We start from the raw sequence: 18,768 nt of genomic DNA, 5'->3' as shown, positions 1-18,768 counted from the left end.
TATTTATGTTTATAATTGATTTGAAAGTAGTTTTAAATAATTTAAATTGTAAGATTAATTTATTTTTCACTTCTATATTTTTAAAAATGTTATTAACCTAAATATCTTTATCTCTCAATGGGCTCGAGATGTGTGAGAGGAAGAAGAGAAAAAAATTGCCTTTGGCTATTATTTTGTGAAACATCATAGTAATATCTCAAGAGCTCGAATAAGGGTAGTATATATAAAGAATAAGTAAGGAAACAAACAATACCGGGTGAATATCTTTTGGACTGAATGTAGATAAAGAACTCCCAGATTAAGTGTGTTTGAACTAGGGAAGCCTAAGGATGGGTGACTCCTAAGAAGTTCACGTAAACCCATTTGAATAAGTTGTTTTAGTCCTTCTTATCGCTAGATGCGAGATGTTACAGGTAGCATCAAAGTCGATCCTTGGAGAAGACGATCCAGTGAAGGTGGAAAGTGGCGTCAGGGCTCGAATGCCTATACAATGAGCAACTTTAGACAGACTTTTAGGATGACAGCCCCCTAAGGGAAGAAGATTTAAGACTGGTTGTAAGGTCGCATGACGAGGACGTAATGTGCTCAAAGGGGGAGAATGTAATACCATAAGAACCCAAAGAATAGTAGTATATATTGATGAAAAGTAAGGAAGGAAACAACATTAGGTATCCGGCTGAATGTAGACAAGAAATTCCCAAATTAAGCATGCTTGAGCTGGGGAAGCTCAATGATGGGTGACCTCTTGGGAAGTTTACATAGGCCCATTAAGGTAAGTTATTCTAGTCCTTCTTATCGCTCGATGCAGACTGTTACATCATAGTGACTTACTCTTCATCTCATCGTCATTGACTTTGTAACTCAATTTTTGTCTACTCGTCATTCCTTTTGTTATTAGGAAATAGTAGAAATTTGATTTAACCAAACTTATCGAATTGAATCGATCGAATTTGTTGGTTCGATTCGGTTATATTTTTTAGAAAGTTTGGTTTTTAATTTTCGATTTTCGCTTTGATTTTTTTTATCGAAATAACTGAACTAATTGAATTGAGCAAAATATAAAACATTGTTTTTTTAAAAAAATCTTTTCTTGATTGGGTGTTTCAAATTTACAATCAGTTTTTAATTTTTTTTTGTCAATTGATTAATTTAGTTTCTTCGATCTATCAAAAAGTTTGATTTTCGATTCGGTTTATATAGTTTATGTTTAGTTAGTTTGATTATCGATTAGTTCATTCATTTAGTTTAGTCAGTCGATTTAATTTGGTTTTCTCTCAGTTCAATTAGTTGATTTCAGTTCGTTTGCACACCCTTATCTGTTATTTCTTTCTCACTAATCTGAAGCTTTCATCTAGGTTATCGATCAGACAGAGTGAAAAGAGTTGAAAAAAGAAAAAAAGAAAAGAGGAGGTGAAATGATCAGTTTGACGACAATCTCGGCATTTATAATAGTGAAAGAGATTAAGGGAATGGGAGACAATAGAGAAAAAAAAAAAAAGAGAAGAGGAAGACGAGAAAGAGATTAGAAAAGAAAGAAAGAGAGGGCTAGAGGTGAAATGATCAATTTGGTGACAATTTTGACATTTGCAATGGTGAAAGATATGAGGGGAGGGGGAGAAAAGCGAGAAAGGAAGAATTAATAATTTAAATAAGAGATAAAATGATTAATTTTTAAAATCTTTTAATATTCATGGAACTATATGTCATTTTTAAAAACAAAATATCAAGAATAGTCTGAAAATATACTCTTTAATTAATCAATTTGTATTTTTTTTCACAAAAAAAAAGAGTTGTAGGTTTTGATCAATATATATAAATAACATTACTAAAAAAAAATCTCCACGTTGGACCACAGGTGGGCCATGGCATAAACTCAAGGCCATCCGGTCAACTAGAATACCTGCCACCGTGGGGGGCAGCCACGTGTCAACAGCCCACAACCGCAATCCCCCTCGAACAACAACCCTACAAAACTCCCAATCCTCAGCGGTCCTCCATTCTCCTCTGCAAATGCCTTGCTTTTAGCCTAATCCTCTCTCTCCCCCTCTTCTTCATCAATCACCATGGCTGCCTCTTCCAATCCCACAACCCTTCTCGGTTAGGTCTCCCCTTTCATCTCATTCCCTTCGAAGTTGAACCCTTCTTCTTCCTCTTCCTCCTCCATTTTTTTTATAAATTTGGTCCAATCCTGGGGCTTAGTTTGGGAATGTGGGCCTGTTGTTTGTTTCCCAGGAAAATTGCAAGCATGGAAGGCTGTAATGCGCCGCTCCGCATCAAATTGGTCATCGGTTCTTGCCAGGCGAGACGCACGGCCATATGATATCTGTCTCTGTGTGATTAAGGGCAGGTCGACAGAGTTTTGTTTTGCTTGATGGATTGAAAATTGGATTGATTGTTGGGGGTAGAATGGTTCCAGGCACTGATGCATCGTCGCATCACGGCGGCGAGACAGAGGGTGGGTGCTGCAGCAAGCCGAATGCTGTGTCTTGCAAAGAAGGTGAGAACCCAGAAACACCAGATTTCAGCCAAAGTAAGGCCAGGAAGCCTCCCCGAAACCACTCGGTCATGCGGCACAGCATCAGCCAGGCGATGCTGGCCGGCGCGGTTGAATTGGTGAGTGGATAATCATTCTATTGATTTGGCATCAAGGATAATGTCTACTATGTACTGTTCTATTGGAACCAAACCAAACGGAACTGGGCTTGTTTTCAAGCTTCATATTGATATCATTGTTACATTTATCGTTAGGAGAATTGATCAACCTTGATGAGCTGAGTTTTTTTTGTGGTTCTCTGATTATTGCACATATGATATGATGACCTATTATTATGTACAGGAATCCAGTAATGGTGCCACTGGCTTGTCGACATCAGGTGACAGTAGTGGATATGTACCCGTCTTTCGCTCAGGAAGCTGTTCTGAGATAGGACCCAAAACATACATGGAGGATGAGTACATCTGTGTGGATAATCTTGAGGAACATCTCGGTGCAGCATCAGGAGGTTTCCCTTCCCCTGGAGCATTCTATGGGGTGTGTAATTAACTTCTTGTTGATCTTTGGATTATCACTGGAGCTTGCTTGATTCCTTATTCATTATCTGTTATCATTGGACAGGTATTTGATGGACATGGGGGCGTAGATGCTGCATCATTCACTCGAAAAAACATACTTAAGTTCATTGTCGAGGACTCACATTTCCCTGCTAGAGTAAAAAGAGCGATAAGGAATGCTTTCGTCAAGGCCGACTACACCTTAGCCGATGCCAAGTCTCTTGACAAGTCTTCCGGTACCACTGCTCTGACTGCCTTTATGCTGGGGCGGTAAGGAACTGAACTCAACTCGACTTGCGAATGTGTTTCATATGGATTAATAGACGCACAAGTGATGAGAGTAGAGTCTTGTTGTGTGATTGATGATGATGTTGTTGGACACACTTGACAGGACAATGCTAATTGCCAATGCTGGGGATTCTCGAGCTGTGCTAGGCAAGCGGGGAAGAGCAGTGGAGCTGTCCAAAGACCACAAACCCAACTGCACATCTGAAAGGCTGAGGATCGAGAAGCTAGGTGGAGTCATATACGATGGCTATCTCAACGGGCAACTATCTGTGGCGCGTGCGCTTGGAGACTGGCACTTGAAGGGCCCCAAGGGCTCGATGTACCCCCTGAGCTCAGAGCCAGAGTTGGAGGAGATCGTGTTGTCAGAGGAAGATGAGTTCTTGATAATGGGGTGTGATGGGCTTTGGGATGTGATGAGCAGCCAGTGTGCAGTGACAATAGTGAGGAAGGAGCTTATGCAGCACAATGATCCTGAGAAGTGCTCGCGGTTGCTTGTCCGCGAGGCCCTCAAGCGCAACACCTGCGACAACCTCACTGTGCTCGTCATCTGCTTCTCCCCGGACCCTCCCCCCCGGATTGAAGTACCCAAGTCCCAGAGGAGGCGAAGCATCTCTGCCGAAGGCCTTGATCTTCTCAAGGGTGCCTTGAACAATCTCTAAATTAAGGGAACTCTGCTTCGGACTCTGTATAAAGCAACCATATACACTACTCTTCTCTTCTCTTCTCTTCTGCCTTGCTCCATCGTCGTCGTCCAAGGCCTCTGCTCTGTCATTCTACTGTTAACCATTCAGCATTTCTCTTCTCTTCTCATCTCCATGGACATGTAGACTGCATAGTTCTGGCTATTTGAAGCCTGCAGTGGTAGCAAGCATTAGGATGATGATGGTGCCTATGGCACAGTATCTATGATCAAACAAAAACTTAGTGACTAGTGAGAATTATCAACAATGACAATGAGAGTGAGACAATTACTTAGTCGAGGATATCAAATGCTTTATTTATTTGTTCTTTAATGTATTCTTTTACCCTTTTCAGCATCAAAGCCATTTCAAATTTTATGTCCAATTGTTAGAATTGCAATTATATTGGGATAAGTTCTATAATGATAAGATAAGTATTTAGAATTCAATCATATTCGAATTTTAGCAATATGATGGGATAACTAATTGAAATTTGAATTAGATTTAAATTTCTAAAAAGATATATCTATTTATATCCGTGTGATATTTATAAATAGGTATAGAATCTAATGAAAAATATACAACAATTAAAATTAGTTTTTGGTCGTTCATATACTGTCTTTCATATCATCATTTAAGTCTTGGACGGACAAGGGATGGACGTATAAGAAAGATTTTGTAGTTTTTTTTCACGGAAGTCGTTAGATAAATCAGATTCGATTATTCCGCTGCGATTCAGATATTCTAGCTACCGTTTACAATTTTATCAAAAGTTGTACACCAACACATTTAACATTTGATTGAAACCAAAAATCTGTGTGGATGGGATCAATCACTGAATCAATTATTTGGTTCAATTCCCATTCCCAGACGACCTCAGTCCCCATGGCACTGCAAGTATTGCTCTCAAATTTCTCTTTTAGTGAAGAACCCTTTATAGGACCAAATCTTTTAGCATTTTTAGTATAATTATGTATATTTGATCAATGATTGTCAAATAAATTTTAATGATTAAACTATTAGAGAAGGCATTTGTAGCAGTTAACATTGCTTGGATATAAAATCGAATATTATTTTTAATTATAGAAGTCTATTACCTTTTGTGCACTAAAATTATTTATATTATATAGTTTTGATTTAATAAATTAATGAAAGTCTCTACTAACAATTTCACTCAAACATATTCCTCAAATACTATGTTCTTGTTACAGCAAAAATTTCATAATACTGAAAATATGGAAAAAGAAATATTTTTAGAAAAAGGCCCGGCCCAAATAAGATGGGCCAGGAGCCCAGTATGGTTCCCCAAAAGGGGCCACCCCGCCCTAAGGCCACGTCCAAAGCTTACAGTCTACTACACACTCTCTTTGCCTTCAGAGTAGCTATGTCGTCGCTGAAAGAGATCCTGACCCGGCGGCCGGTGGCGGCGACGATCCGGCTGACGGTGCCGGCGGGAGGGGCACGGCCAGCTCCGCCCGTCGGGCCGGCGTTGGGTCAGTACAGGCTGAATCTGATGGCCTTCTGCAAGGACTTCAACGCTCGAACGCAGAAGTACAAGCCAGACACGCCTCTGTCGGTGACCATAACAGCCTTCAAGGACAATACCTTCGAGTTCACCGTGAAGTCTCCGTCGGTCAGTTGGTATCTCAAGAAGGCCGCCGGAGTCGAGTCCGGCAGCAGCCGCCCCAGCCACGTTGTCGCCTCCTCTGTAACCCTAAAGCACATCTACGAGATCGCTAAGGTAAAGCAGTCTGATCCTTACTGCCAGTACATGTCTCTCGAAGCAATCTGCAAATCCATTATTGGTACTGCCAATACCATGGGGATTAAAGTTGTCAAGGAATTGGAGTGAATCAAATAATTGATTCATTGGTTAATTTATCCATAGAGTTTTTAGGTTTCAGTCAAATGTTCACTTTTTATATGCCGTTGAAATGGTTTTGTAGCTCCAAAGGAGAACGGGAGCCGTTAGTTTGTTCTACTGTCTTGGATGTTCTGGACAGGGTTGTGCCCATGGAATTATTCTTAATTTACGTCAAAGTTGAGATTTTTTTTTTTCTTTTTTGTGTAGATATTTACATTCAATGCATCTTTATATTGATAACATTGGATGCTAACTCTAGATTAACAGTAACACTTGGCTCTGTAGAATTCAGACCTAATACTTGCTAGCAGTATCGCACCTATAGGTCCTCTACTGGTATATGTTGTTACAAGTTACATCAACAAATCGTAGTGGCACTCTAATGGATCATGGCAGTTGTTAAGCATGTGATTTTATTTTGGACCATCAATCAGGATTTGCAAAGGGTTAAACTGTTAATGACAACTCTACTTGTGGTTCATTTTCAAAACCCATGCCTGTGAATGGGCTATGCTGTTCAAGGGCTGTTAACATTGTTTTTCTGATGTCAATGCAAATAGAGGTAACGTACCAAGCTTTAGAACAAATCGCTTAGCCTTCAAAACCAATGGGAAAAAAAAAACCATACTCAGCATCTCCTGTGTGGAAATTTTTTTCCTATTAACCTCAATAAGCTCTCAGAGATTTATTCACCAAAGATGTACCTGAATCTATCCAATCTTGCCCACCCGCTAGCACATGTTGAACTTGGACTACATGATTGGAAAACACAAAGAACTACTGGTCAAAATACCCTGCCTAGAAGGTTCATATAGGATGGTGGTCCTTCAGTACAATTAATAGTTATGTTGTATTGAGGAAAAGAATTTGAGAAATCATTAGAGTACTTAATTTAGTTTTTAAGTTTTAAAAACCCCATCTGTGAAGCTCTTGATCTAAACATTACAATTTCTTGGGAAGGAATGTGTTGATTGCTAGCTCACCCACAAACCACATATTAATTGGCTGCACATTTGACAACACCAAGAAGTATAGATTGAAATGCCCTCACCTAGGATTGTGGTCCTTCCCTTATAATTGTGTGCAACCTTTAATGGAATAACAAGTTGAGAAGTCACTGGGCTAGTTCATTTAGTTTTTAATTTTCAAAAGGCTGATATTTTACACTGTTGATTTCAACACTTATGTTCTTCTTAAGGACGATGTTGATTTAACTTTGGAATTTTATGGGAAAAAGGTGAAAGGGCTGGTGTCATGGTCATGGTCATGGTCACAATTCTGTTATCTTGATGAAGCCCCTTGCTGGGCAGATATAATTTAATAATGTTTCCATGGCCTTGGCAATATGAATCTCATGGTCTAAAAACAAAAGAGCGCTTCTCATGCTGTTTTCAAGAATGGGAAACTTAAGATATTGCGGCAACCATGGTGCAACTCTGGGGTGTAATGGATGTAACAAAACAGTATGGGAAAGTAGAGGTGTGAACAGTTTTATTCTTTTCACAACTCCAAATACATGTTAATCAAACTGTTAAACTAGGGTGGTAGGGTTGGTAGAAATTTTTACCCTACAACATAAGTGAATGCTTGGCTGTTTCTACGAGACCGCTGTTGAAACAGCTAGGAATTTACAAATGAGATGATGAAATCTAAGTAGGTGACTTCTAAAAATATTTACTTTATGGTCAGAAACAGAGTTTAATACAAGCTTTTGATTCTCTGAGAGAAATACTTTGTAAAGGATGTTTCCTGTTATTGTAGCAGTGACCAACATGGTTGAAATTCCCTTCAAGAAAGGGCACATTGAGGTTGTCAAGGATTTGGAAGAGTAGAGAGCTATAGAGTTACTGCTGGCATTGGGGCTCATAACACCTTGAGTAAGGGCTTCTGCTGTAAGGGGAAATGAAAATTGCAATTAAAATATTTTGTGGTGATAGTGGAAACAGCCCTTTTGTGAAAGATGGGTAAAGGTTGTGTATACAAATGACCTTCCCAAAGTGGGGAGCCATGTGCTCTGGGACGCCCTTTTTAAATTCTTTGTAATAAAAGATGTTTTATAATTGCTGTTATATCTTAGAAATGTAGAGTACTAACTGTTGATTAAGAACTTCTTTATTTATTTATTTATTTATTTATTTTTTTTTGGGGGGGGGGGGTTGTGGGGGGGCGGGGGTTTGTGTTGGGTTGGGGGTTGTTTAGGTATGGGGAAGTGCTGTTAGCCTTCACTTTTCAAGTGGATGGAGAGTAAGGGTTACCTTCCAAATCCAGACACGTAGACCATGTATGATCTTTGGTGTCGTGAATCTGATGTTTCCAATTTTAATATGCTTTACAAAATAGAAACTGTTGGTATTATCAACTTTGTCACAAATAATATACCAATCAGCTATGGAATTGATAGCGGAAAGTTTTGGGTCTCCTTTTGTCTGCTTGGAAAGGGTTGAATTTTGTGGGGGAGCAGGGAGGGAGAGGTTGTTCATCTGGGTTCCATATTTCTTGTTACAAGTAGTCCCAAATATGCTCCAATGCCATGGAGGCCTTAGCAGACGGGAAAAATTGGGATTGGGAGCGCATGAAATGATGAGAAGAGGTAACTTTTGAAGTTGGAATAGGCTGCTGGACAAACTTAGTGCCCTTGGCCAGCAGGTAAAGTTGGGGGAGTGCTTCAAAAGCATGATGACCATGATTGAACTTCCAACCTTGGAAGAGGATGCTACTTTGAGTGGGAAATCAGTGCCATTTGCTGTGCTTGTGTGGAAAAAGGAGGTAAAGTGATGATGAAGATCAAGATGAACAAGCACAATTGCATTATTATTTTAATACCTTTTCATGTCTGTCATATGCTTGCCAAATTCATGTTTTGATGTAAATATTTTACAAATGTAAAATGATTGTTATGGACTCATAATCATACTTTCTACTGTTTGATTGTTATCTTGGAGATCTGCTTTTTACTGGAATTATTGTGACATTATGTGTCGCCTGGTCTCTCAAGTTTTGAGAGGCATAATCACACAAGCATTTTACCGAACATCTTCTGTGCATTTGATTATACAGTTTGGAGCATCACCATGCTAATTAGCCAAATGCTTTGCCTCTTCAATCAAATGCCCAACTCCAAGCAAGGTAGGCTACACCCATTAACAAATATGATTTCTTTTCTTTCCCTTTTTCTTTTCCCCTTTGTCAACCATGTGGATATGTTGCTTTCATTAGCATATTATGAAAAATCCTCGGACCAACTTAGTGGCTGTTCTAACTTCTAATGAAAAGGCTTTTTTATTTATCTTTTGGGCTCCCCCTTGTTCATCATCCTCAAAAGAATGCTTGTCTTTAAGATTATATGAAATCACCAACTAATTATGTCATAACACGTGTTATTATTAGTATTTTTTAGATACAATATGGTGTTATCATAACTTATTGGGTAGCAAAAGTCAGCATACATGTCAAGTTTAATTTTATTGTAATGTCACGTAATTTTATCACTGTTATAATGAATATGTTTTTTGGAGTTATGTTAGCGGGACAGAACTTATATTTTTGGAGATCTTGTATGTCTTTCTTTCCCATAATAAAGGTGTACTTTATATGTTTAAAGACTCGTATTATTTCTTTAATCACCTAAAAGGCAGGCATATCTAAATATAAATCTAAAAATTACAGTTCAAATGTTTTGTTCATAAAATTGTCCATAATAAAAATGTCAATCTTTGGTCTGAACTTATCTTACATTTTCTAAAACTTACAGTTCGCTTGCTCTGCTGCCCTCTAGGTGAACGAAGAAATTCGCCACAAGTTATAGCCTGGGACCTGGCCTCTCGGATAGACTTAATCGATTGTGCAGTCCTTTATCCTTTCAAATAAATAAAAAAAATATTTTATTCTTTTTACCCATTTAACTTATTTTCTTTCTATTTCATTTCTTACTCCATATAAACAAAGAGGAATCAAAGGTAGCTATGATGCACAAAAATTATCTTGGAGACGTTATTTCGGTGTTTTTGAAATGTTTTTATTTTTTAAACACCAAAAAAGATCAAAAAAACATTTTTGGACCATTTTGTAATTTCAAAAACATTTTAAGGATTTTTTTAGGTTATTTTTTAATATTAAAAAAATATATTTCGTCCAAAAAAAGTTAGAGATTGAAAAAATTTGCTAACTCAAAATTTAAAAATTTTTCAGAATTAGTTTAAATATTATGGAATTTATAGTTATTTTTAGATTGAATAAATATTTTTTTATAATTTTATATATTAAAAATTATATTTATAAAAAATTCTTATATTATTTTTATTTATTCATTTCTATTGAAAAAGAAAGGGCGTTTCTCATTTGTATTTCATGTAGTATTTATTTTTTATTTTTATTTTCGTGTAACTTAAGGAAGCAGTGCTAAAATAGAGACTATAGTCACTATTCCCTTTTAATTTTCATGAATTACAACAAGCCATTGTATTAAATTTTGTGAGTTGATAAATTTAACAAGTGTCAAAGGACTCTTTTACCCTTACGTTTTTTATTGTAAACTTGGCATATAAAAAATTGAATATTAAAAAAATAAAAAAAATAATTAGGCTTTCTTGCCCAAACTAACAGAAAGAATTGGTCTCCAAATTTTGGCCAACCACTAGAGGTATAATTATTGATTAACGTCAAACTTTGCTTGTATGAATTTCTTTTGTATAAAAAAATTATATACGAATTACAAAGTTTTAGCACAATACTAATACGAAAAAGTAAATGTTCAATTTATCTAAATTAACCGAATTGATTGAATTTGTCAGTTTTGTTTGACTTTTTTTTATTGGTTTGGTTTGGTTAATTTTTTTTAAAGTTTGATTTTTAGTTCGATTTTTTGATTAGAAGAACCAAACTAACTGAATCGATCAAACTTTAAAACGATATTGTTTTGATATTCATAAAACGACATTGTTTTATTTGATTTTGTGTGTTTTCTATATATTATTTGGGTTTTCTTTCTTCTTTTTTTTTTTGTATTTTTTCAGTTTAATCGGTTTGGTTCAATTTATACGATTTGGGTTCAGTTTTTTTTATTATCGATTCGGTTTGATTTTTTTTTTTTTTTTTTTGTAGATTGATTTGATTAAATTTTTTTAAAAGTTCGATTTTCAATTTTTTTGGTTAGGATAACGAAACTAACCGAACTGACCAAACTATAAAACAATATTATTTTGATGTTCAAAAAACGACGTTATTTTCTTCAATTTTGTGTTTTTTATCGATTACTTCAATTTTTTTTTTTTTTTTTGCTTTTCTTCAATTTAATCAGTTCACTTCAGTTTATACGATTTGGGTTTGATTTTTTTTTAATTATTGGGTATCAATTAGTTTAATTTTTTGAGTTAATTCATTGGTTTGATTCGGTTTTGCTCTTTGATTCGATTTAATCAATTAGTGAATCTTGGTAAGTTCAGTAACCGAGCTGACTATTTGTACACTCCTAAATATAAATTATATAGTTTTTGGTCAATGTTTTATTTATATAATTTTTGTATATAAACTTATATGATAGGAGATGAACAATAAGGGCATTATTGTAAAGTTTTTTTTTCGTAACGATTATGAAATTTTTGCGGTTATTACTTTTTGAGTGTATATTGGATAAACTCATTGACATATGTAATGGCATATAAAATCACATCAAGTGAGTAAACAAAACTTTGTGTAAACTTGTTTATATCAAAGTTTGAATGAGAAAACAAATTATAATATTTTATAAGAATATTATTTAGACACTCATTTGTGATATTTTTAATGGGGTTGGTGCATTATTATGTTATATATTTCTATTGATATGACATAAAATATAATATATTAATATATAAATATGACATGAGTATCACAAGTAAGTATCAAAATAGTTTTTTTGAATCTTTCGTCATCAAGTCTTATATTTCAACTTCAACCTATGACTTATCAATTACATAAAAAAAATAATTATACTATTATTATTAACACTTGCCTTAAATATATTTTTAAAATTTTCATTGACATGCCCAATCCAAGACAACAAGAAAAGGCTAAGAAATAAAATACTAGAGAGTCGGGAAACCTCATAGTCTTTGACAATTTTTAAAGATTGTGAATTTGTGAGTGAGATTATCACTTGACGACTAATACAAAAAGAAGACTAACATCTCTCGAAAACTTACAAGTCCCCCGATGTCCTCCTAACACTCGTGCTTACTTGAATAAAAAGGTCAACTTATTTTTAAAATCGATACCCTAAAAATTAGAATAAACAATTTTGAAAGATGTAGATATTCTTTCATATATCAACTTTAACCTCTATAAATAAAGGATGACCCCAGTTTTTATATACTTAAAGAATTCTATAAAAAATTATACATCTATTGCAAATACTATTACTTTCTATATTCCCTACTATTTTTAACTAAATTAATGAAAGTGTTAAAATTTTAGATATGACAAAACACTCTTTCTCTAATTATTTTTTATTTTACAAATTATTCAAAAACTAAACTCTTTTAAAATTATAAATTTATTATTATATCTTAACAATAATATTAATATTCACAAGCCAATAGTATTTTATTAAAAGTTCCTATATAATCTCCATGTTTATTATTTCTTGTCGTGTAATCTTTACTAGTGAATTTGACTAGTAAAGAAAAAAGAAAAAAAGAACCAAATGAAGGGAAATGTGAATTTGACTATTCTTCACTCCTGTGTTTGACTACTGAGTGAGGGGTGGTGGGAAATGGGAGAAGTGGCGGTTGGCTGACGCGCATCAACCCTCGTCCCACTCGGATGAGTCCACCGCACCTAATCCCTTATCCCCCCGCGCAAGTTAGCACAGAGGGCAAAACCGGCAACGCACGGAAGAGAAAGCAAGCACAGGCCTTTGAAAAAGAAAAGAAAAGAAAAGAATGGCGAGAGAGAGAGAGGAGGGGAGGTGGGGGGCTACGGAAGGCCACCACGCAACGATATATAACAGTCTCTATCTCTAAAATTAATCAATCTATCATCTTGCATACACACACTCTCTCTCTCTCTTTCTCTATATATATTTGTATCTTCAGCATTGATCTCCTCTCATTCCACGACGAGTCGTGATCTATATCCGAATCGGTGGTGGTAAGATCAGACGAAGGGGAGCGGATTGTGTATTGTGTTGGAGAGGGAGAGAGAGAGGGGGAGGATTGTCAGGATGTCGCGCTCGTCGTCGAGCGGGTCGGAGGATGAAGATGAGGGAATTGATTCGTACCGGAAAGGAGGCTATCACGCCGTGAGGGTCGGCGATTCCTTCGCCGGCGGCCGGTACATCGCGCAGCGCAAGCTCGGTTGGGGTCAGTTCTCCACCGTCTGGCTCGCTTACGACACTGTTTCCTCCGTATGTTTCTATTTCCATGTTCAACCCTATGTGCGCCCTTTGGAACTTTGGATTTTTCCGGGAAAATAACGACTCAATTTAGAGAGAAAAAAAAAAGAAAAAGAAAAGAAAAGAAAAATGATTGGAATTGTAGCTAGATTTGGTTTGCTTTCCGGTTTGGCCACAACATGTGAAGAAACGAATATATATCTCTTAAGGAAGTTACATATTTTTGTTTGATTACTTCTATCTTCTATCTTTGTTGTTTGAAATGGCATATTGTTGTGGGATCTATGGCCGGTTCGTTCTCTTTTGAAGATCTTACTTAATCATTTGATATTTATCCATGAATTGGATTTGCAATACTTGTTTAGATTCCTCAATATTTAATGAAACCTTCAAATCTTTTCCAAGTTTGAACATTATTTATTTATGGAAGAGACTTTGTGCTGATTATATATTTCCATATTTATATATTTTTGTCTTGTATGGTTAATGTGTCTCCTTATTGAGATGGGCTATATGTTTGATGAAACCAAGATGAGATAAGTGATTAAGATTTCATTGTTTTTGACTCCTCCCCTGCTGTTGATCCGATATCTTTTTGTGGTTTTTTGAACACCTATGTAGGATATCAGATACCCAAAGATCAATAAAGGAGCATTGATAAAGGGTAGATCACTCGGCATGAACCCTAGGTGCAGGAGTTATACTAGTGCTTATGGCTCAGTACAGTAATGGTTTTCTTTGTTCTGTATATATACATATATTTAGAATAATAAACCCAGTTAGTTGCAGCAGCTAAATTTGTGTTTTTGAGTCAGTGCAATATATAAATATATATATATATATATTTGTATAAATGTGTGTATTGAATCAGATAAGTTTGTCTTCAGGAATAATAAACTCCATACCACTTTCATCCTTCCATATGACCTGGATGCATGTGATGGCATTTTCGACCTGAAGCAATTGCCTCCCCCCCTCCTTGACCTCAATTCACAAAAATAAAGAATCAGAAAAGAAACGAATGAACAATCCATCTGAGTGGTGGAAAGGAAAAAAAGGAAGCTTACCACACACTCATAGAAATGCTCAGCCTCTGGGTGTTGGACCATTTGTCATCACTTGAGCAGGAATCAATTGAGCAGAGGCATTCATGGCAACCGCCTGGATGAATTGTTGTCTTCAGCAATCATACAAGGGGAATTGTTGGAGATGTGTAAACAATTGATGCTGTTACAGGTGACTGAATCTAATTTTGTTACATGGTGGCTGTAGGACATGGAATGGATAATATTTATAAAGTTTTGCTAGAGGGAGACTAGTGGGTAGTTGATCCACACACACCCATGTGCCATTTGTTCTAGACGGGTGCTTTCAGGTGTTCAATGTCGTTTGAATGGTGCTAGTACTGTGTTTCAGTTACTGCTTGGGGGATATTTTGGTGTGTTCTCATCATAAGTATTCTTTGGAGATGAATTTTTTAACTTTTGATCACCACAATGAGGTGGTGTTATTTTCAGTTTGCACAATGATTATGGATTTTTATAAAGCAACATGCTATGTGAACCATAGGAGTCTGATACATTTTAGTGTGTTGTTTATAGATTGTTCTTAGGGCACATTTTTTGGTTCAATTATTCTGCCTGTTAATCACATAAGGTTATTGGTTTGACTCATATTTTTTAGGCCACAAGCCCGAGAGACCAACAACGTGGTGTTTTATAATTGTACCCATGGCAAAGTAGTAACGACAAAAACATCAATAGTAAAGAGAACTCACTTATCTTTTTCAGTAATTTATACCGTTCCTATTTCAAATGTATCAGAATAAAGAACAACATTAAGTTGTTCTCAAAATTAGGAGCCCCGATGGTGCCATTTGATCATAATAGGCCTTTTATTATTTCAGCCATGCACCTTAGGGAGGTGTCATGCTATATGACATCTTGAGCATTTTTTATTTTACTAAGATATTGATACAGAACTCCAAACCAAAATGCAGGAGTAATCCCAATTACTCAGAACCAATATCAATTATCAAAGCCTCCCAAACAATATAGATTAGGGGATTTATATTTATATAGACTATAAATCCTTCCTAATTAGGAAACATATCGAAGACCAAATCTTATCCTAATTAGAATGGAAATATAATCTTCCTAAAACTACTTAGGAAAGAAATAAGCAAAACAGATAACAAAATATATTAGTAATATAATCTGAAATATCTTCTGAAATATTCTTTATCTCATCCCCCATCAGATATTTTCCACATCTTTCTTCTTTTCTTTTATTTGGATTTTATAATATTAACCATAACTTCATCCCTTCTTTTCTTTATCTTGCCTTTTGGATTCTGTAATATTGCTGAACGTTCAGTAATGTTACTGAGTGTTTGCCTCAACTTGATCTTTTTAGAACATCATTGCTTACGTTTCTATTGTTTTCTCATTGTAGAGATACGTTGCCCTTAAAATCCAGAAAAGTGCTGCACAATTTGTTCAAGCTGCTCTCCACGAAATTGAAGTTCTTTCTGCCATTACCAATGGGGACCCTTCAAATAGTAAGTGTGTAGGACGATTGGTTGATCACTTTAAACACACGGGCCCAAACGGACAGCATTGGTGTATGGTCCTCGAGTTCCTTGGTGATAGCCTGCTCCAGCTGATCAAACGTAACCGCTATAAAGGCCTACATCTGAATAGAGCGCGGGAGATATGCAAATGCATTTTGATTGGGTTGGATTATCTGCACAGGGAACTTGGTATTATACATACAGACCTAAAACCTGAAAATGTTCTTCTCATTTCTACTATTGATCCTGCCAAAGACCCTATGAGGTCTAATCTCCCCCCGATTCTTGAAAGGCCTGAGGGGAATCCAAATGGTGGAGTCACCATAAATCTTATTGAAAAGAAGTTAAAGCGAAGAGCGAGGAGAGCAGTGGCTAGGATATCGGGAAGACGATCTTCGACGGGAGGGAGTCCAAAATCACAAAGATGCCTGGATGGGATTGATATGAAGTGCAAGGTTGTGGATTTTGGAAATGCTTGTTGGGCTGATAAGCCGTTTACTGAAGAGATTCAGACCAGGCAGTATAGAGCCCCTGAAGTTATACTTCGCTCTGGATACTCTTTCTCTGTTGATATGTGGTCATTTGGTTGCATGGCCTTTGAGCTTGCTACAGGAGAAATGATGTTTACTCCGAAGGGTGGACAAGGATTTAGTGAGGATGAGGTAAGGACCAATTTTTTTAATATTGTAAACTACTGTATGCTTATCCGTAGAGCCCCTTCCCTACCAAAAGATAGCATAAAGAGCGAAGAAAAAAGGAAGGAGGAATGATACACATGCTAGCAACCTTAAAATTTAATTTTGTTCCACCACATTCTGTTGTCATAATCAGCATATGGATCTCATCAATTTTGACAAACATTTACCAGCATATTTTTGGAAACTAGAAAAGCTAAGGGTTGACAACTGACACAAGTCCTTCAAGTTGCAATTTTGCTCTACTACCATAATTTCCAGATAGAGATAGGACCCTTATGAATACCAAGCCACATCAATGCTATAGTTAACATGGAATAATTTATTTCTAGCTGCATGTTTTCTTTCTGTTTTTTTTTTTTTTTTGAATGTCTTACATTAGTGTTATGTTTCAAATGGACATTTTGCTTGAACTTGAGTTTGTTGTCTGTTGTGTCTGACAGTCTGAGTAATGATTATTATGAGTCGAATTGTCATGCAACTATTGTCGATTGCCTTTTGAGTTGTCAGCACTCCTTGATTATTCTTGTGTGAGTGTCTGGTATGAGATTGTTATGGGAATGGACTAGCTTGAATTATATCTAAGGAGCTACCTGTTTTGTTCTTATTGCAGGATCATCTGGCTTTGATGATGGAACTCCTAGGGAAGATGCCACGGAAGGTGGAGTCCCACTGGTCCCATCCCCGTCCCCGTCCCCGTCCCCGTCCCCCCTCTTGCTTCGCGTTAACTATTATGTGATGACAATTTGTTTCTATCTTTCATGTAACAGATAGCGATAGGGGGGGCCCGATCAAAAGATTACTTTGACAGACATGGGGATCTGAAGAGGATTCGGAGGCTGAAATACCGGCCACTTGATCGATTAATGGTTGACAAATACAAAATTTCTGACTCTGATGCTCGAGAGCTTGCAGAGTTTCTTTCTCCCCTCCTCGATTTTGCGCCTGAGAATAGACCAACTGCTCAGCAGTGTCTACAGCACCCATGGCTCAATACCCGGAATCTGACGCAGAATGAAGTTAAGAATGAACCTAGTATTGAAAAAGTGAATGTTGGGATGGGCAACCTTCAGATTAAGGTGGGAAAGTGAAGGGATGGGAGGTCACTTTGCTGGAAGACCTCTTCTATGGCCCGCCCGCCCTCCTCCTGTACAAGTATATCATTGCTTATGATTTGTTTTTATTTCCCTTTTTTAACTTTTTTGGCTCTTTTGATTTGATGGTTATCTGATAAGATCTCATTTTTTGCTTCACAAAAGATGTAACATAGCGGATGATTATTCTGACGAAATAACATCAATGGGCGCGAATTTTGACACGGAAACTCCATCTTGTACACATTGCTCAGGTTGTGTGTCACATTTGGACCATCATTGAGCTTGTTGCGACTTGCAACTGATGTAGATTTTTTTCCTTTTTTTGTTTCCAACCGAGTAAAGATAAGAGGAAAAGAGAGTACTTGCATGAAAATAGGTCAATCAAATTGTCACTTTCAGATAATTGTTAACTAAAAAGGAGCATACAAACTCCCTTAAATGAATAAATAAATCCCCACTCCTAGCCAATACAAGAGGGTCTAGTCATTTTTTTTTTTTTTTTGAAGGATAATGGAGAAACGGAAAGTTGTGTAGGCATTCATGAAATAACAGTAAAGGGGAATGCCCCTTTTAATGAAAAGAAGCTCTGACTTAGTGGGAGCATTTGAGCCCTTTTGCTAGCACCATGCAAAGTTTTTACTTTAAAAGAGGGAAAGGTTGAACTTGGTAGGAGAGACCCTCAACCCGGAAAGGATTACAAAGAAGATATTGAGCGATCTTCCACTAGCTTTTAGAGTGCATATTCCAGGCGGTGGCTGATGCCGGGGCCTTGCCTCTTTATCCTTGGCAGAATTTAAATTAAGTAAAGACACTAATAAATGAACCAAAAAGGTGGGCCGACTTCGTGTGCCGAGGCAAAAAATTTCCCCCACCTCGGCACATGAAGTTGGCGCAGCTTTTCGGTGCAAAAAATGTTATCCTTTTAGAAATGATTCTTCAAGGAGGAATTGGCCTGCAGTCCAATCTAACAGCATGTCAAAAGCAGCCTGATTTGACACTCAACAGGCCTGTCAGAAATCACCATAGAAGGATCACCACCACTAGGAATCAGATTAGATTGTCTGGGAGAGTTCTTTGTATATTACTTTGTCTTTTAAGGGTTCAGAATTAATTCTAACAAGTATTATTAGGTTAGAAGTTACCAGTGCAACG

The 18,768-nt window shown here is 36.7% G+C and overlaps 3 protein-coding genes across 4 annotated transcripts; all 3 read left to right on the top strand.

Annotated features, from left to right (window-relative positions):
* Nucleotides 1–1,881: 1,881 nt before the first annotated feature.
* Nucleotides 1,882–4,391, top strand: LOC127800153 (probable protein phosphatase 2C 47). Its single transcript, XM_052334607.1, has 4 exons — nucleotides 1,882–2,613; nucleotides 2,837–3,031; nucleotides 3,116–3,321; nucleotides 3,443–4,391. Exons 1-4 carry the CDS (start codon nucleotides 2,407–2,409, stop codon nucleotides 3,996–3,998), a joined length of 1,164 nt encoding a protein of 387 aa, XP_052190567.1. The 5' UTR covers nucleotides 1,882–2,406; the 3' UTR covers nucleotides 3,999–4,391.
* Nucleotides 4,392–5,345: 954 nt separating this feature from the next.
* LOC127798957 (54S ribosomal protein L19, mitochondrial) lies at nucleotides 5,346–6,075 on the top strand. Its single transcript, XM_052332616.1, has one exon. It carries the CDS (start codon nucleotides 5,404–5,406, stop codon nucleotides 5,869–5,871), a length of 468 nt encoding a protein of 155 aa, XP_052188576.1. The 5' UTR covers nucleotides 5,346–5,403; the 3' UTR covers nucleotides 5,872–6,075.
* A 6,716-nt stretch (nucleotides 6,076–12,791) lies between these two features.
* On the top strand, nucleotides 12,792–17,843 carry LOC127799597 (uncharacterized). 2 transcript variants are annotated; one of them, XM_052333770.1, is made up of 4 exons: nucleotides 12,792–13,264; nucleotides 15,707–16,486; nucleotides 17,133–17,180; nucleotides 17,290–17,843. In XM_052333770.1, the coding sequence occupies exons 1-4, from the start codon at nucleotides 13,082–13,084 to the stop codon at nucleotides 17,608–17,610; spliced, it is 1,332 nt and encodes a 443-aa protein (XP_052189730.1). In that variant the 5' UTR covers nucleotides 12,792–13,081; the 3' UTR covers nucleotides 17,611–17,843. The 2 variants fall into 2 exon arrangements, with proteins under 2 accessions (XP_052189730.1, XP_052189731.1); XM_052333771.1 differs by lacking the exon at nucleotides 12,792–13,264 and adding an exon at nucleotides 14,351–14,488.
* The last annotated feature ends 925 nt before the right edge of the window (nucleotides 17,844–18,768 follow it).

This window comes from Diospyros lotus, chromosome 4, assembly GCF_014633365.1.
Source record: "Diospyros lotus cultivar Yz01 chromosome 4, ASM1463336v1, whole genome shotgun sequence".
NCBI lineage: Eukaryota > Viridiplantae > Streptophyta > Magnoliopsida > Ericales > Ebenaceae > Diospyros > Diospyros lotus.
Note: the sequence above shows the minus strand (reverse complement) of the source record. Positions and strands in the feature narration are given on the sequence as shown.

Excerpts from the sequence above, each read along its gene's own strand:
- LOC127799597 (XM_052333770.1), top strand. The coding sequence starts at position 13,082 with ATGTCGCGCTCGTCGTCGAGCGGGTCGGAGGATGAAGATGAGGGAATT. Across the intron at positions 13,265-15,706 it reads CTTACGACACTGTTTCCTCC|AGATACGTTGCCCTTAAAAT; the intron begins GTATGTTTCTAT and ends TTCTCATTGTAG. Across the intron at positions 16,487-17,132 it reads AAGGATTTAGTGAGGATGAG|GATCATCTGGCTTTGATGAT; the intron begins GTAAGGACCAAT and ends TTCTTATTGCAG.
- LOC127798957 (XM_052332616.1), top strand. The coding sequence starts at position 5,404 with ATGTCGTCGCTGAAAGAGATCCTGACCCGGCGGCCGGTGGCGGCGACG.
- LOC127800153 (XM_052334607.1), top strand. The coding sequence starts at position 2,407 with ATGGTTCCAGGCACTGATGCATCGTCGCATCACGGCGGCGAGACAGAG. Across the intron at positions 2,614-2,836 it reads TGGCCGGCGCGGTTGAATTG|GAATCCAGTAATGGTGCCAC; the intron begins GTGAGTGGATAA and ends TATTATGTACAG. Across the intron at positions 3,322-3,442 it reads ACTGCCTTTATGCTGGGGCG|GACAATGCTAATTGCCAATG; the intron begins GTAAGGAACTGA and ends CACACTTGACAG.